Source organism: Typopeltis vanoorti, chromosome 5 (assembly GCF_054136105.1).
Source record: "Typopeltis vanoorti isolate ZY-2024b chromosome 5, IOZ_Tvanoo_1.0, whole genome shotgun sequence".
NCBI lineage: Eukaryota > Metazoa > Arthropoda > Arachnida > Uropygi > Thelyphonidae > Typopeltis > Typopeltis vanoorti.
The window spans coordinates 40,428,825-40,448,471 of NC_143553.1; the positions used below are offsets into that span (position 1 = coordinate 40,428,825).

At 36.2% G+C, this 19,647-nt stretch overlaps 2 protein-coding genes across 2 annotated transcripts in view; one reads left to right on the forward strand and one right to left on the reverse strand.

Moving 5' to 3' along the window:
• The window catches only part of LOC150106331 (uncharacterized), a 404,058-nt gene that overhangs the window by 368,908 nt on the left and 15,503 nt on the right, over positions 1–19,647 (forward strand). Inside the window, exon 17 of the mRNA XM_090393084.1 lies at positions 9,338–9,459. Coding sequence (XP_090249210.1) covers positions 9,338–9,459 — 122 coding nt within the window. The remainder of the gene's footprint in view (positions 1–9,337; positions 9,460–19,647) is intronic.
• Gpat4 (Glycerol-3-phosphate acyltransferase 4) overlaps positions 1–19,647 on the reverse strand; it is a 470,968-nt gene that overhangs the window by 6,097 nt on the left and 445,224 nt on the right. The window lies entirely within an intron of this gene.

The following is a 19,647-nucleotide window of genomic DNA, read 5'->3' on the forward strand; positions in this document are numbered from 1 at the left end:
ACTTTGTCTTGTTATCAATGCAGGAGTTGGAAGAGAAGAATAATACTAGTATATCAGCTTTGACTCTGGGTGATGTGACAGAAGTTGAAACATGAATGAGGACAAAGGACCAAAAGGCTAAACTGCCATTTGAACAAAAGCCAAGTTATTTGGATTTGTTCACGGTTTTTTTTTTTTTTTTGCAACTATTGTGAGCTGCACTGTAGGCTGAGTTTTGATCTTGAGTCATCTGTGATATGCTTTTTTTTTTTATTGAACAGGTTTGGATACTGATTGGAAATTTTGGGTGGAAGAATGCAGTCCTTTCCACTAAGAATCCCTTCCGTTATTTGGACAGGTATATTCTGAACAGGTGTTTGGTTCAAGAGCCAGAGATCCATTATTCACACAGTACCTTTCCTTAACTGAAGAAACACTCACCACCCTCCAAGCAAAATATCTATTCCTAACCACACTCTTAGACAATTTCCATTGGTGACCCCTTGTTCTCTCTCTCTCTCTTCCTGCTATGAATTGAAAAAAAGTCTTCAATATAAATCCTATAAAATCTCTTTAATAACTTATATGCTTCTATCATGTCTCCTCTTTTTTGCCTATCAGCTAGTTTTTGAAGCCCACAGACTGTCAATTTGTTTTCATAGGAAGCATTCCATAGACCTGCAGCTATCTTTGTCACTTGACCCTTGGTCCCCTCCACCATTTCTTCATCACCACAGAATCTGGGTGTCCAGAGCTGCACACAGTAGTTCAGATATGGCCTTATATAGGGAAACATCACTGCTTGTTGGCGTGTTTCTCAACAACCACATAATCTGATGTGCTGATTTTGCTTCCTTAGCAATATGCCCTCTGAACTCCCTCTCCAAAATCGGCCTCATGTGTTACCTGCAGTTCAGAGCTTGTGATTTTATTTTTGCAAAGTGTAAGTCTTTCTGCATTTACCATTGCTCTTACCAGTTTAACATCACCAGCAGACAACTGAATATTTCCTGTAAAATTATTTCCTATATCATTGATGTACAAATTAAACAACAGAGGACCAAGTATTGAACCCTGTGTTACAGCCCTGATCACCTGCCTTCTTCTGGACAGAATTCCTTCATAAATCACTCTTTCATTTATGTCCATCAGCCACCCTCTAAATCCAAATCACCAGTTTCATATTCATCCCAGTTTTCTCCAACAGAGTTCTATGTGGAATCCTGTCAAATATCTTTGCAGTCTACCAACATTGAGTAGCCATTTCTCTTAATTATAAAAAGTAAGCAAATTACTAAGGCAAGACAAACCCTTCACAAAACCATTGAGTATCATATTCTTATCCACCAAGTCCTGTATTCTGTCTTTCATCAATACCTTAACACCACTCCTGATTGGTCTATAACCTGCTACTTCTGTTTTGGACTTTATGCAGTGGGACTATTTTGTCCTCTTTTCACTCCAATGGCACCTATCCTGTACTGAGGCTAAATTAAACAGCTTGCTCATTCTCATAATTTATGGGCCAATATACCATTTAATCCCATGGCTATGTTCACATTGAGATTCTGCAATATTTTAAGTACCTCCATTCTACCATTTTTAATGTCACATCTTACATTGCAAAATCACCACTTAGATAGATAGTGCAACCCTGCAAAATGTTCATGAAGTAATGAACTTTACGAACTACTGAAATTACTTTTAACTTTTATTCTTTAATTTCAGTAGTTTATTCTTCATATGAGTCTATTATGGCATCACTCTATATATTCCTCTGTTTTTATCTTTATTCTACTCTCTTCTGAAAAAGTCCCAATGCATTTTTAATCTAATTGACAGTCCTAAAAATCCTTTTATAGTTCATTATTGTTTTAGAATTCCATTTATATATTTTTCTGATGTCGTTTCATCAAAAATTTAAGGATAACATGAAGTTTCTCTAAAGGTATGTCAAAAATTACTCTTCTTATATCGTTTAAAACACACATATCATTCATGTCTTAATTTAACTGTAGAAAAAACCAATGATTTAATACAAGAGGCACTCTCCTTTAGAAAATAAGCAAGTAAATGATATTCACATTATCCAGTATATACTACAAACCAGTCATCCCTCTCTGACTTATCACATTAATCATAAACCAGCAGCTCTTCATCACTGAATACTAAGTTGCTGTTTGGTGGCTAAGTAACATCATTTACTGTAGTCGAGAAATCATGAAACTATAATAAGCATCTATATTTAAAGTTTGCAAATCTGGAAAAACTGTATGACATATAATATATATATTTAAGTTAAGAGTCAGTAACAGTGTATCAAGATATGACTCATTGTAAATAATAAATAAGATGTAGCCAAGCCTATGCACTATCTCCAAGTATATGGATCATCTTATCAAGGAAAATGCATTTAACCTGGTATCAAAATTTTCATTAAACTCGGATGGTTGTTATGCAGATGATGTTATTCCCTTAAACAAATTCATTACAAATCTTCAGAAATCTTTAAATAAATTGAATAAGTGCTATAACAAACAATGTTTATTTAAGAACAGCTACTAGTAATAGACAGTATATTTATATAAAAGTATGATATCAATCAGTAACAAAAATTCATATACTGAGAAAATTCTTTAAATCCTTATTAATTTTATTTTAAACCTCCATGAGTCAACAGATACATCATACAAGGCCCACTCAACTAGCAACATGTTTGTCATAATGAGCTTTCAAGTTATTTACATTACCTGCACTCATGCAATGCATTCCACACAGCACCCTGAACTGCCATTCCCTAACGAAACCTTCTCTCCAAAAAAGTTCTCCAAAAGATGTGCCAAGACTGTACAGATGAAACACCAGACATACCACAACTGGCTGAAATCAAGAACCCCATCCTCCTTCAAAGCTTACACCGGAGTCCGTAATAAATGCAAAAAAAAAAAAAAATCAACCCTTCCAAAACAGAGTTCGAAAGAGCAAAAAGCAGGAAACTAGCAGCCTGTTCAAACAGTAGCCGAGCCTTTTGGTCTCTCGCCAAAGCAATTGGCCGTAATTTCTGCCCAACACTATTCCAACCCCTGTCACATCCCGATGGCTCTACTGCATCATCACCCACAGAAAAAGCCAATCTTCTAGCCTCATACTTTGCTTCAAATGCATGGATAACTGACAATGGTAAATGTCCCCCAACCAATCCAGACATCCAACATATAGTATAGTGCCCCCATATCCTTTTGCCAGGATGAGATCCAAAAAATACTGTCCAAATTAGACACAAAAAAGTCTCCTGGCCCCGATGTCATTCCCCCAATTGTTCTGAAAGTTTGCGCTCCAGAATTCCTATCCTATGTCACTTATATATACTCTCCTACCTACTCCACTGGAATCTATCCCACAAACTGGAAATTGGCTTATATTCAGCCCATTCCCAAGAAGGGTGACAAGTCACTACCAGCCAATTACCATCCTATCTCGCTTACCTCAGTCCTGTCGAAGGTAATGGAAAAAATCATCAATTCCCAACTCCTACACTATCTTGAAGACACTAACCAAATAAACAACAGCCAGTATGGATTCCGCCACTGCCGATCAACAGGAGATCTACTCACATATGTCACCCATCTCTGGACGAAGGCTATGCAGAGGTTTGGTGAATCTCAAGTGGTTGCACTAGATATCTCCAAAGCCTTTGACTGTCTGGCATAAAGGCCTACTAGGCAAACTACCATCATTCGGTCTGACCCAGGGCTTCTGTAGGTGGATGGCTCCCTATCCTCTCGCCACTCAATTAATGCTGCGGTCCCACAAGGTTCTGTCCTCTCACCAACCCTCTTCCTGCTATATATCAATGACCTACTGCAATTGACCTCCAACCCAATACACAGTTTTGCAGACGACAGCACACTGCACTCTTCGCTTGCATTTGACAAACCTTACCCTACACAACTTACCTTAACCTACAGAACATCAACCACCGCGACCCTCAACTCTGATCTCCAAGCCATCCTCCAGTGGGGTTCACCAACCCTCTTCCTGCTATATATCAATGACCTACTGCAATTGACCTCCAACCCAATACACAGTTTTGCAGACGACAGCACACTGCACTCTTCGCTTGCATTTGACAAACCTTACCCTACACAACTTACCTTAACCTACAGAACATCAACCACCGCGACCCTCAACTCTGATCTCCAAGCCATCCTCCAGTGGGGTTCAGATAACCTCATAAATTTCAATGCCAATAAAACCCAGTTCTGTACTATTTCCCATAAAAAAAGAACCATTTTCCCCCAATATCCTTTTTAATGATACCCAAATCTCCAGACAGTTTGATGTGAGGGTGATTCCAAAGAGTGAGATTTCAAACCTCTCCTGGCATAAACATATCTCAAACATTGCATCCTCAGCCTCAAAAAAACTAGGATTTCTCTTTCGCTCAAGACGTTACTTCACCCAGCTATTAACATTATACAAGTCACAAATCCACCCAACTATTGAATACTGCTCTCACATATGGGGCAGGGCCCCAAAAAGCTCTCTTAAAATGCTCGACTCAATACAGAGGAAAGCAATTAGACTTATCAATGATCCATCCCTTATCAACCTCCCCCCCTCTTTCACACAGACATATGGTCTCTGCAGTATGTATATTCTACAAATATTTCCATGGGAAATGCTGATCGGAAATATCATCAATAATTCCTCCGCTCAGTACTAAACTCATTGGAACACGTACAGCTGCTGCACAACATCCCTTCACAGTTCACCTAGAAACAAACAGAACAAGTTTCTTTTTCTCTTCCTTCATCCTTGCAACTGCTGTGCTGTGGAACAGTCTCCCACCTGCTGTGTTTCCCAAGGAATACAATTTGAAGTCATTCAAATCAAATGTAAACAAATTCCTCCTTTCCCAACCCACCACCCATACACGGCACTAATGTACTATAGTTTGACCAACCAACCTCCTGTGTATGGGCTCAACATACAAAAAAAAAAAAAATCCACTCAACTCTCCATGTAAAGAATCTGCTCCTCACACCCTACTTCACTATCTTTATACAACTTCCAGAGATGACCTCTCATTCTTCCCATCTTAACATTCACTCTTTTTATAATTTCTTCTGTATTAATCTGAGTGAATTCCTTGACTAACTTGAAGGGCTCGATCATATTTCCTCTTTTCTTCTTATCCACCAACCCCTGCATTCCACATTCTCTCAAATGCTCCTCAGCACTCCAGAGTCCTGATATCACTTTGGTTATTCGTTTTTGGACTCTTTCTAGTGTTTCCACATCACAATGAAAACTAGATGACCAAATCTGGGCACAGTAGTCCATATGTGGTCTGACCAATGCCTTATATAGAGGCACCACCACCTCCATATCTCTACATGTCAATGTACTTTTTATCATAGCAGCAATACAAGTGCAGTTTTTGCAACACTTGTGATGTGCCCTTGGAACTTCAGTCCACTGTCTACCATCGCTCCATGATCGTAGAGTGGTAGATGGTAGATCATCCACTTACTGAAGTACAGCTCCTCCAATACAGTATGTAGCCTTACATCCCTGTATCCCAAAGTGTAACACCTTGCATTTATTAATATTAAAACTGCAACCACACTCATTTATCCAAGCTAAAAGTCTGTTCAAATCATTCTGTGTAGAATTTAACATCAGCACTACTCTTGATAATTTTACCTAACTTTGCATCACTGGCAAACATTTGAAGATACCCCAATCAGTCCACATGAAATATCATTAACAAATAAGTTAAACAGTAGGGGGGGGGTCCCAAGAACAGAACTCATAGGCACACCACTGGTCACCTTCCTTTTCTGAGACATGGCTCCATCATATGTGACTTGCTGGTATCATTCTGAGAGCCAATCTCTGATCTATCTGTCCCTATCCTCTGTAGTTTATACACCAACTTATCATGTGGTAATCTGAAATGCTCTTTCAAAGTCCAAGAATATCACTGTATGTGATTCTTCTTATCCAACACACTGCTAAAACAAGACCTGCCATTCACAAACTCATGCTGACCATCATAGAGAATCTTATGTCGATCAACCCAATCCTGTATTTTATTTGTAACCAATTTTTCCAACGCTTTGATCACAACTGAAGATATATAGACCAGTCTATAATTGGAAACTTCTGTTTTCAAACTATGCTTGTGGAGAGGTATTATTTTGCCTTCTTCCCACTCCTTAAGAACCTTCCCCACTGCAAGACTTTCGTTAAATAACCAGGACAAGGGCATGGCTAACTCTTTTACACATTCTTTAAAATTATATGGTGATGTGTCATATATTCCCACAGCCTTATTAACATCTAACCCAAACAACACTTGATACACCTCTGATTCTTTCATCTAAAGGAGAGAAGGCATAGAGTCAGGGATCTCATTTAAGGATTCATACCTTTGTGTGCATCATTTTATGATTGATTTTTATTACTAATTTCTACCATACTGGTATAGAACAGTATAAATTTATTAATTAAAAAAACTCATCCCTTCCCTTTAGAAAAATCTGATCTTGTGGACACTCACTGTATTTCACCTAAAGATGAAAGAAACAGAATTCTCCTAATTCTTGCCTCCCTTCTACATGTCGCACAGCATCATTCGCACCACTATACGATATACACTGATGAAGTATTTGTTAAATAATTCTACTATATCATTTGCTACTCTGCTACCATAACTATCCACCAGTATTAACCTGCCATAATTATTTTTCCTCTTGCTTGCCACATAGCAGAAAAATTCCCTGAGATTAGGATCGATTAGTGGAAAATAGTAGTATGTGTGAAGATTTTAAAGCTGTTTGGTGTTAAGATCAACAGAATAGTATATCTAATAGGATGCTGTTTATAGGTCAGGGAATGTGCAGAGTATTGATTGTGAAATGTTTGGACAAGTAAAAAAAAAAGATGAAGATTTTAATTACAGGAATGTGGATGAGAGGGAGAAAAGGTGAATGGAGTCAGGAATCCATTTAAGAAGGATTCATACCTTTGTATGCATCATTTTATGATTTTGAATTTTTTTCACTGTATTTTTATTACTAATTTCTACCATACTGGTACAGAATAGTATAAATTAATTAATTAAAAAACTCATCCCTTCCTTTTAGAAAAATCCGATCTCATGGACACTCACTTTATTAATACAAACATCGGAATACCCACCAAAAAAACCTACTGATAAACACGTCACCCTGTTATTACTAGCAGACAAAGGAAAAGTGACAGTAATTATGGATTCTTCAAACTACAGAAGAAAAATTTCTCTTTTACTTCGAGATCACTCAACATACCAAGAACTTGATCACGAACCCACCAACAGGCAACTGAAGAAGTTAAATTCCCTTCTAGATGAGGTGATAAGTTTAGATGCAGACACGATAGAAAGGTTAAAAACACATTTTGCAAGACCTCCTAGATTTTGTGGTCTACCTAAAATCCACAAAACAGACATTCCTCTCCGTCCTATAGTTGACTATATTGATTCACCTACTTATCACATAGCCAAATATTTAACGAAATTATTGTAATCACATATAGGCAACTCACGCTCTTTTTTTGAAAAACTCTTCAGATTTCTTAAATAAATTAAAAAATATCTCATTACAACCTACTGATCTTATGGTAAGCTTCGATGTAGAAGCTCTGCATACTAATGTACCTCTCAAAGAGATTTTACAATTACTCGCCAACATCTTCCCACAAGATATCATAAAATTATTCTATTTCGTGATGCACTCTGGATATTTCTTGTGTCAAAACAAATTCTACAACCAAGTGGAAGGAACGGCCATGGGAAGTCCACTTTCACCTGCTTTAGCCATCTTTTATTTGGAACATCTAGAAGACGTCGTGTTTTCATCTATATTCCCTCAACCAACCTTTTGGGTGAGATATATAGATGCCATCTTTTCAGTGTGGCCTCACAACAGAGATTCCTTACCTTCCTTTTTAGTCAAAATCAATTCCTTACATCCTTGTATTAAATTTACCATGGAGATTGAAAAAGACAACAAGTTATCCTTTTTAGACAACCTCCTCATCTGCTCACCTTCAGGTATTCTGACAACAACAACAGTTTACAGAAAACACACTTTTACTGGACATTATATTCTCAAACAATCTGCCCATCATCCTTATCAAAAAACTAATTGCTCAGCTCCCCATGAATTACAGAAAGAACTTTCAACTATCAAACATCATATGAAATTAATTTTGGAGAATGGCTTCTCCAAAAAAACTACACAACATCTGTTCGATTCCTACAATCCAATCCAGAACAACAAAGAATCAATACATCGAGTTCCAATTCTATATATTTCCAGGATTTCAGAACCAATTTCAAGAATTCTGAAGAAATATGATTTAACAGCCACTTATATCCCTATTAACAAAATATCCACCCATTTCCCCTCTTCTAAGGATAAACGCTCAACTATGTCTCTGCCTGGTGTATATCAAGAAGTTCCTTGTAACTGCAATCTGTCGTACTTAGGACAAATCGGACGCTCTATAGAAAAAAGAATACAAGAACATCAATCATACATCCTTCACAACAAATCCAATAAGTCTGGATTGGCACAGCACTCGATATAGACAAGCCACAACATTCTCTGGTCCAAGACTTGCTTCTACATAGATGTTGCTATAAATTCGAATGCCTATTCAAAGAAAGTGCTGAGGCCTTACTTCAATGCCCTAACTTGAATCGAAATGACTGAATATCCTTGTCAAAAATATGGGAAAGTTTAATCCGGATAATACACTAATTTTTTTTTTTTTTTAATTGAGACCTTTAATTCTTACATTAGTCTAATGCTATCTTGAATTGAATTTATAAATTAAGGTTGTTATATGAAATTGTGAATTAATACCTATAATTTATTCATCACTCTGATGAAATTTACCTCTCTTTAATGCTTAGCAATGTAACATCACATGGCTCATTCTACTTTTGAATGATCAATTGTTTGTATTCCACCTTGTAAAAACTGTTCCTATCAAGCCACTGAAGATTGTCTGTTAGTTTCAGACTGAAATATTTGGCAAACATTAAAATATTCTTGTGTTACCATGTTTATAATTCTTAATTTAATGTCACAAGTGTCTCTCATGAATAGAACAAACATCTAAAATAAAAAATCTTATTGCTATTTATATTTACTTACAGCAATAAAAATTTGACATAGAAATTTTTAGCTGCACTTGAAAAATGAATTTTATATAATAATTCAGTCCTGAAAAGTACCATGTGCTGTAATGGATATATTTGTGAATCAAGCTACAATTCTTAAAAGAAAAAAAAAATTTTTAGGTGGTCCTGGAGCAGCACATGAAGTAGAGCAGTTTATCTGGAATGACCATTTTGTAATTCCAATTATATCCACAGGTGGAGCTGCTGGTGGCCAATATGGTGTACCATTAAAAATATTTGAGGTAAAAAAAAATTATGTAATGTCTTAATTGAAGATCTTTCTCTTTGAAAATAAAGACTTCAAATTATTAATTGTTTAGTTATGTCCCATTTATATAATATAATTGCATGCCTTCTTTTTGGAGTTAAACTCTTAACTATAAAATTTAAATATTTTATTATGGTATGCTATCAATAATCCAAGTCTTTTTATTATAGTCATTCATTTGCCAAGAGTGGGGAAGCAAAAATGTGTTGAGGATAAAGAAGAATCTAAGTTTTAGGCAACTTTTGAAATAAAGGAGCCATAAATTAGCTATTCCATTCTACTCTCCAAAGATCAGGAGAGGGGAATGGAAGAGACTAAAGTACTCAGCAATGGAAATGACAGTAGTAGTAGTATAAGAGATGAAGAGAGAACAGTAATGCAAGAGAAACAGGGAAAGGGGGGGGGGTGATCCAGGTGGATAGGTAGAGTGGATGTTGGAAGCAGTAATGAATGTATATCTGGGGAAATTGACACTCAAGGATATATGGGGTAAGTGGCAATAAATGTGATTGGGCAGGTGTGGTGGGGAAATAACAACCAACAAGTGGCTTCTGTAGGATTGGTTACAGAGCTAAAAGTGAATTGCTGTGTTTATTTAAAAAAGCCAGGAGTATCAGAAATAAAAAAAGATGAAATTGTTTCACTGATTGAGTTTATTCACCTCAAAATTGTTGAATTAAGATGATATCCTGATGGGAATAAAAATGGGAGGGTACAGTGTTTTGCACAAGGACAGAAAACACAAGAAGGGAGAAATAGAGGCAGCGTGGTATGAGGTGGAAGTTGACAGGAAGAGATAATTAGTTGAATGTTGATATAGGGCAGGGAATGTGGAAAGTGGTGATGAAATGTATAAGCAACTTGAGTTAGTTGAACAAGAGAAATGTGATTATTATGGGTGATTTTAATTATGATATAGATTGGAATAAACAGATATCCTCTGGGAATCAGGAAAATGAATTTCTCAAGTTTTTGAAAGACTATCTTAGGCAGTATGTATTGGAGAGGGCTGGAAAGTTCTGATAAACACCTAGAACAAAAATAATTAAAGCAACTGACATGACCACAAGAATAAGGTAACATAAGTTATCTTCCTAACTCTGCTACTAGTATGTTCTTTCTTTTGGTTATATCAGTTGCTTTAAAAACATTTTTATTCTAGGTGTTCATCAGAATTTTTCAGCTCCTTCCTTCCCACGTGAGGATTGAGAGTTTTAGATCTGATCGTTTCATCAGAGGATGTCATTGTGAGTGGAGTTTGGTATTCCCTCCAGTTGGTGAGAGCAATCATTAAGGGATCACTTGGGTTGTAGCAAGCCCATAGAAAGACTGTGAGGAAAGGCCAGTAATTATGAGAAGCTTAGGAAACAGCTTGGAGCTACAGCATGGAATCAGGAGTTGAGCAGAAAAGAAATAATTGCTGCTCGGGAACTGACAAAGATGCTAACAGCATCCATGTATGAATGTGTTCCAAAAGTAAAAAGGCTGAATAAGATAGATATCAATGGTAATAATCAGTTGCACAAAGAGTATAAACAGTAGGCCAGGAGAGTGACTGAGTTCGTAAGGATAGCAAAAGTGCAGAAATTAGCAAATCAGGCTGTGAAAAACTTTGGGAATATTTTCAATATGTGGCAAGTAGAAAAAATAATGATTATGACAAAATGATGTCAATGGATAAAAGTGGGAGATTGGTAACCTGCTGTAAAAGATATAGCTGAGGTATCCAGTGACAATTTCATCCTCAGTGTGAAATCAGAAGCTGTAGTATAGAGAATGAAATAAGTGAAGACTTAATTGTGAGTGAGGTAGGAACGTTCCCTGGAGCATCAGAATTGCCAACGGTTTAACATTTATTTAGCATATGGCTCACACACGAAAAGTTACATCGCATTAATCCTTAATATATATGAACATAGACATATATAATAGACATATGTACAATACAGTAAAACCTCGAAGTTACACGGTAGGTGGGACCAACAAAAAAGCACGTAAGTCAAATTCGCGTAACTCGGGGTATAATTTTGCATGTAATTTATATATACAAACATACAAAATATTAGTTTTGGGACCAAAGGTTTATAATCATAATTGTAGTTTTTTCGTACATAAAAAAAGAAAGTTATTTTGATGTCGATGGTTTCATAAAATCTAATAGAGTCGTTTGACGGCATACTGTCTTTTTTTTGTCATGCAAAATTTCTTCATAGCAAGCCAATGATTTTTTTAATCCTTGTGGCTACAATTCGTTCCTCGTTAGAATCTATGTCCTCCAAAATCTGTAAACCATTCTTAATTAAGCTGAGATCTTCTGTTAATTTTGCGCTTGTCATGTGCTTTTCTGGTAAAACTGGATCTGAGGTGTTGGTCTCTTCAGTAATGCTTTGCTCACACATCTCTATGAGATCATCGATTGTAAGCTCCTTGTTATGTGCGTCTAACAGCTTGCTGACATCTTCACTGTTGACTTCTAAATCTAATTGCCTTGCAAGGTTGACAACTTCTTCTATTGCCTCAGTAACCTGATCAGTTTCTGGCAACAGATCCATTTCGCACCAATAATAAAATAATTTTTTATTATTGGTGAGATGGAAACAATGGAGCATCATTTCCATCTCACCAATAATCCCATGACGTTTACGAATTATGCTTGAAATCAATGACTGGGCATTTTTCATTCCGCCTTCAAAATGCTTAATAATTTTGAGTTTTGTTTCCAAAGTCAATGTTTTTCTTTTCTGACTTGCTTCTTTTGGACGACATTATTATTTTTTATCAAGAACATGACATTAACCAATCTTAAGGTTTGTAGACTATAAAAATTGTGTATGAATGGAGCCGTGCGAAACACGTCAGTGCTTGTTCACAGCATGTGCGACACTGGTGAATGCGGCCGGCACCAGAAAGATAAGACTAGTGGTGAGACGTGAAGCGGGATGGGAATACGTACATATAAGAAACCGCGTAACTCCGGATTCACATAAGTCGGGGTATTACTGTAATAAGACATAATACAGTCATAAAAGAGACTCAAGAAGAGGCTACAACTGTATGTCTAAGTTGATTATTCTTATTCAGTCAACTGCACTTGGTGTAGCATGGATGAAGTCCAACAGGTTTCCATTGTATGCACGTTGGGCGCATTCTACTGTAATTTATTGTTTGTCGGGGTGAAAAAATCATGCCCCATTTGTAAAGGTGGACCAAGTTTTCAGTGGTAGGTTAAAACCCGAAGGCATCTGTGTTGGGCCCACTAATTCATGGAAGTCCCCTGTTGAAGTGTTACACTAGGACTCTTTCCACTTCTCTTTCATGTTGAAACTTGTCTCTGCAAGATTTTTCGCTGTTAAGATTGGAGGATGCCTTGACTTTAGTCTGTTTATTTTTAGGGGTGGGATGTCTTTGTGGATTGGAAGATTTTGGATTTCCATGATTTTACTGTATTCACGTAGAAGAAAGATGGATCTGCGGATATGTGGAGGTGGGATGTTGCTTAGCACTGGGAGTGTTAACAACCACGATCTCCTGGTTACAGCACACATGAACGAGCTCTCTTAAGGGCAAGATGACTAGAAATATTGGACCTGTTGTCCAAATTTGCCAAATTAACATTGAGGGTATTATGTAGAACAGTTGAACAAGAGTCTTGCAATAGCACAAGTACCAAAGGAGTGGTAAAATTGTTCCACTTAACAAAGGTGGTGAAGTAAGGCTATAAATTATAAGCTGATCGTATACCTGGCATTGTGGTAATAGTGGTATTCTTTGTGCTTGTCAGCATGGATTTGTTAAATTGAGATCATATTTTATGAACATGTTGGACAAGGGAGATGCATATACAGTGGTATATTTAGATTTTGCAAAGTCTTTTAATAGATTAATGACTAAACAAACACGTAATAAGTTTTAATAAGTAAATATTTCATCCTAAGTATTTAGGATATCATCGGTATAGTTAATTCAAACAATACTAGGAATAACATATTGTTAGGGTGCATTATTACAATGGAATCCCAATATGTGTGCAGTAGCATGTTATAGAATTAAATTAAAATATATCTGGAGGGAAAAAAAAACAGATTACATTAAAATAAGATAACAAAAAAAATAAATAAAAAAATCAGCTAACGCCTATGTTCCCGTATAGGGAGTAGGCGGGGCCATTTACCCTACTAACTTATATATAAAAATTATTTTACATAATTTTGTATGACAATTTTCCATACTTTAGTAATAGCAAGAACGTTATTATGGTTTAGATTTGGTCTGTGAAGAAGATGGTTCCATTTCCACTTCTGTCTATCGCAAGCTGACATTTTCAGATCACTACATTCACAATTCTTCTGCTCATCATCCATCTCAAAAATTTGGCATCATTAAATCATTAGTAACCAGAGCACACAGATTCTGCTCCTCTGAAGAATCTCTAAACCAATAATTGGAAATACAGCTATACTAAATAGATACAATCTTAAAACAACTCATCAGTCACTTCCCCACACATCAACTTAGACAAGAACAAGCCCATAGGATTCCCATACCTTATGTCAAAGGCATCTCTGAATGTCTTTCAAAAATTACAAAGAAATACAAACTTGCTATTACCTACAAACCAATCAACCAGATTGGTTTGTAGGACAGACAGGTAGATCTGTTCATAAATGCATTTCAGAACATCAAGACCATATCCGTTTTATCACACCGCAGAAATCAGGCCTTGCACAACAAGGAATTGAAAACCCAAACCATAGGATCCATTGGGAATAGACCAAACTTCTACATGGATCTTTATATAAACATGAACGTTTATATAAAGAAAGTATTGAAGCCCTACTTCACAGACCAAATCTAAACTGTAATGACGTTCTTGCTATTCCTAAAGTATGGGAAATTGTCATACAAAATTATGTAAAATAATTTTTATATATGTTATCATATTTTAATGTAATCTGTTTTTTTTTTTTCCTCCAGATATATTTTAATTTAATTCTATAACATGCTACTGTATGCATATTGGGATTCCATTATAATTATGCATCCTAACTGTATGTTATTCCTAGTATTGTTTGAATTAACTGCACCAACGATGTCCTAAGATACTTAGGATGAAATATTTTCTTATTAAAACTTATTACTGTGGTTATAACGTGTATTTGTTTAGTCATGAATTCTCCACAGGTTTCATTGTACAATAAAGTTTTGATAGATTAAACTGAAGAAGAAGAGATTGGATGGGCAAATGGCTCTCCGATGGGTATCAGCAAGTTGTGTATGGGGGGGGGGGTGCATTATCGCAGAAGAGGAAAGTCACTAGTGATGTGCCACAGGAGTCTATTATGCACTACACAAAGGCAATGAATGTGTTGGACAAGGGAAATGCATATACATTGGTATCTTTAAATTTTGCAAAGCTTGTGATAGATTAAACTGAAGCAGATGGGACCGGATGGGAAAATGACTCTCAGATAGGTATCAGCAATGATACCTATCAGTGGTGTGCCACAGGATGTTTATTTTGAAACCACTGTTAGTTAATTTATATGTTAACTATATTGGGATGGGTTTAACTGGTCATAATGGTCCCAGTTTGCAGATGATGCAAAACTGGGAAGAGTGATCCATATTTATGAATTTAGGGACACAAAATAAGTGTTGAAAATATTATTTTAATAATTATTAATAAAATAACAACTTGATGTTTTGACTCCTGTATTGAGGTCATCAGAAGGATACAAGCGTATAGCAACCAAGCTACATGCTGTTGCACTCTATAAAGGTAAATTAAATCTACGTTGTTAACTAATCTTTTTCTTAGCCTGACCTCTAGTGATAAAAAAATAAATAAAAATATATAAATAAAAACTACAATAAACTCTGCTAAAGTCCTCACGTACTAAGATTCTTCTGGAATTGTACAGTTCAGGTTGCTATTGAATGTTCAGGAAGGGGAAAAAAAAAAAACCTTCACCGAGTCTTGTTTGAGATTTTTCTTTGTGGTTGCTATGAAGGTTGCAGATGGGTCCTCCACATTCTTGGAATGGTTAGACCATCATTTTTATTCAGATTCGGATTATGTTTGAGCATTTAAGAATCTGAATAAAAATGATGGTCTAACCCAGTGGTCGGCAACCTTTTTGGAGTGAAGAACCATTTTAAAAATTATATCTGTTAAAAAAAAAATTTAGGGAGTTGCACGCAGTGATGAGCAACCAATGGTCTGTGGGCTGCATACGGCACTCTCAGGTTTTTTGTGTTGTCCACGGTGTTCGTTTTGTACGGTAAAATTAGTATATTTTAATTAAAAATCTATTTTATGAATGTTGATTTTTACATGTGGATTTATTTGTGCAGGTTAAAAAATTAAAATATACCTAAATAATGGAAAATAAATCAATACTTTCTTATCAAAGAAAAAGAAAATATTCTTTATGCGGATCGAACCAAGTAATTTACTATTTAATTGCTCATCACTGCTTTAAATCCAATAACATACCTATTTCTTTAACTTTTTCAATTTAAAATATCTTCTTAGTGCGACTTTTGCTGTTGAACTTCTTGGGATAGTTTCTCAATATGCAGCGAATACACTGTAATTTTCATTTTCAAACATGACGAAAGACTCACGTTGTTTAGTTAGTTTCTCAACTTACTTTTAATAAAATTCATATTAGAAAATATCTGCTCACAGAAATATGTCGATCCGAAAATCAATAGAAGTCCAAATATATGTTTTAACTGAATGTCCGGTAAACAATTCCACGTGTCAAATACAATTTGATCTTGCTTTTTAAGATCTTCTATTTCAGACCATTTGTATTGCATTGCAAGGGTAGAAGTTTGTCTTTCCAACTCCTCCAGGTCAGCTTCAATATTTCTAAATTTTGAATTCCACAAATCCTTGGTTTTCAGGTCCTCTAACTCAAGTCGAAATGCAGCTTCATCAATTCCAGCAAAAGGTGAAAAATTTCATTCAGCAGGATTAATTTCAAGTGATCGCAATAAAAATGACATAGTTGCCTTGTTCTTTCTAAACTCCTCAAATCTCCCATTAAATTCGGATCGCATATTTACCACAATTTTTTTGAAAAATGTTAAATTTATGGAATCATTATCAGCTTGTTCTTGTTGATATTTCTTCAACGTAGGAAAATGCAATAAAGTGCCTTTCTCTTAGTCTGTCGCAAACAAATATAATTTTTGTTCAAACGAAATCACTTCTTCTAAAAGCAAAACTGCTGTATTTTCCTTTCCCTGTAGTTTCTTATTTAGTGCATTTAAATGGGAAGTCATATCCACCATAAAGTAGAATTTTTGTAACCAATGAGTATCTTCTAACTGTGCATATTCAAGGTCTTTTTGTCTTAGAAACAACTTAACCTCTCCAAGGCAGGTGGCAAATCGCATCAACACCTCTCCTCTGGAAAGCCATCTTATTCTGTTATGCAAAAGATCGGAATATTTGCAAATGATTTCTTTAAGAAGTTCACAAAATTGCTGATGATGTAGCGGTCTTGCCATTATTTTCTTAACTATTTCTACAACCAAATCCATCACTATTGTTATTTCTTTTGGAAAGGTTTGTGCACAAAGTATCTCTTGATGGATTATGCAGTGAAAGGAAAACATATCATGCAAAATTTTTTTAAATAAAGAAACGAAACCTTTTTTTGTATGTTTCATGCTCGGCGCCCCATCGGTCGCAATAGATATTATTTTGTTAATATTAATCCCCTTACTTTTCAAGCAAGTGGTAACAGCAGATTCAGTGTCTTCTCCACGAGTTTGTCCTGTAAGTGGCAGTATATCGAGTAATTCTTCCTGAGTTCCTTGAGAGTTTACGTATCTACAAATAAGTACAATCTGTGCAATGTCATCCACAGTGCATGATTCATCACAGGCAATGGAGAATCCTGGTGTTGAATTTAGATCTGCAACCTGCTGATTTGTTATATCTTCTGCCATTAGTATAGTTCTGTCCCTTATAATCTTAGCAGATAATGCATGTCTTTTATTTTTGTAATTATTTCCGCTTTGTTTTTAAAATCACAGAAAAGAGAAATTCGGACATTTTAATAAAACATTCTTTCACATATTTTTTTATTATTTTTTTAATTATTTTTTTTTTATTAAACAAGACCTCATGGAGTCAAAGACTTATCTAGGAGGTCCTTTTATCTCACACACATCTCATCATACCGGGTCTTAAACACATTCAAACTCCTTGCAGACACCACACTCTCAGGCAAGGCATTCCAATCATTCACAACTCTGCACGAAAAAAACCTGCCTCTCACTCCCCTACTCACACCCTCTTTATACAGTTTCCAGGGATGACATCTGGTTCTCCCCTGATCTCCCACTATTCTCTGTAGAACTTCTCCACCATTGATCCTATAACAACCCCTTACCAACTTGTAGGTCTCTATTATATCTCCCCTCTTCCTTCTCTCCACTAGACTCTGCAAATTACATCTTTTCAATCTTTCCTCATACTCGACATTCCAGAGGTCAGAAACTACCTTAGTCAGTCGCCTTTGGACCCTTTCCAACATCTCTTCATCCTTCTGAAAACCAGGTGACCAAATCTGGCCTAATCAAAGCCTTATACAATGGAACAAGAATCTCCCTACTTCTACACGTCAGTGTCCTCCTCATCATTCCCAGAAGTCTTTGTGTTGTCTTCACAATTTTGGCGATGTGTCCCCTAAATTTTAGATCCTTATCCACTATCACTCCCATATATTCTCAATATTCTCAACAATATATTCTCACCAAGCATAAATTCTGCATCCCATCTTTGTTTTCCAAATTTTAAAACCTTACATTTTGCAACATTGAACTCACATCCCCATTTGCTTGCCCAATCACTCAATTTATTCAAGTCTTCTTGCAAGGCCACAACATCTTCACTACTCTTTATGGTTCGTCCTAACTTTGCATCATCTGCAAACAACTGAATATCTCCATCCAAATCTTCGCCAATATCATTAATATACAAGTTAAATAGTAATGGCCCTAAAACAGATCCCTGAGGCACTCCACTAGTGACTTTCCTTTTCCTGGATATTGCACCCCCATACACAACTTGTTGATACCTATCAGATAGCCAGTCTCCAATCCAATGCAGTAATCTAATATCCAACTCTATCTGCTCTAGTTTGACTATCAATTTATCATGAGGTACTCTATCAAAAGCTTTTGCAAAATCCAAGTATATTACTGTGTATCCTTCTCCTCTGTCCAAGGAAGCAGTCACTTTATTGTAATAAGTAAGTAGATTACTAAAACACGACCTCCCTTTAGCAAATCCATGCTGTCCATCAAAGATTATACCATTGTTGTCAACCCAACTCTGGATCCTAGTTCTCACAAGCTTCTCCAACAACTTAACCACAACACCTGACACACAGATAGGGCTATAGTTTGATGCTTGAGTTCGATCACCTCCTTTATGAAGTGGCACAATCTTGCCCTCCTTCCACTCTTTAGGGACTTGACCAAGTGCAAGACTCGTATTAAAAAAATATGTCAAGGCAGGTGTCAACTCTCTGGCACATTCCTTCAGAATATGCGGTGATATATTATCAAGTCCCACAGCCTTATTTACATCTAGTTTGCTCAACTCCCCAAACACCTCTTGCTCACTTACAGTCAGTCTCTCCTCCCCATCATCAACTGCTCTTAATCTCTCCATGAAGTCACAATCACAAGATTGAAAGATCTTTATGAACTGCTCATTAAGTATCTCCACCACACATTCTGCAACAGCTGTCTTTATACTATTTCCTCCAATCAATGTCATCCTTCCATAATCATTCTTTCTTTTGCTGGCTACATATCGAAAGAACTCCCTAGGATTCTTTTTAGCTTCATTAGCTAACTGCTGTTCATACCTCTCTTTAGCTACTCTCATCAACCAAGTCACCCTCCTTGCCTGGTCTTTGTAGACCTCATGAAATTGGTTACTTCCACTTCTCTTATGTTGCCTCCACAATGCCCTTTTTCTCTGTATTGCATGCTTAATCTCTTTATTCATCCATCTCACACCTACCTTATTTAACTTTCTCACCCGTGGTATACATTTAGACATTGCATCCACTGAATATTTTTTGAAAATTCCCCAAGCTGCATTGATCTCTTTTCCAGCTAACTCCTCATT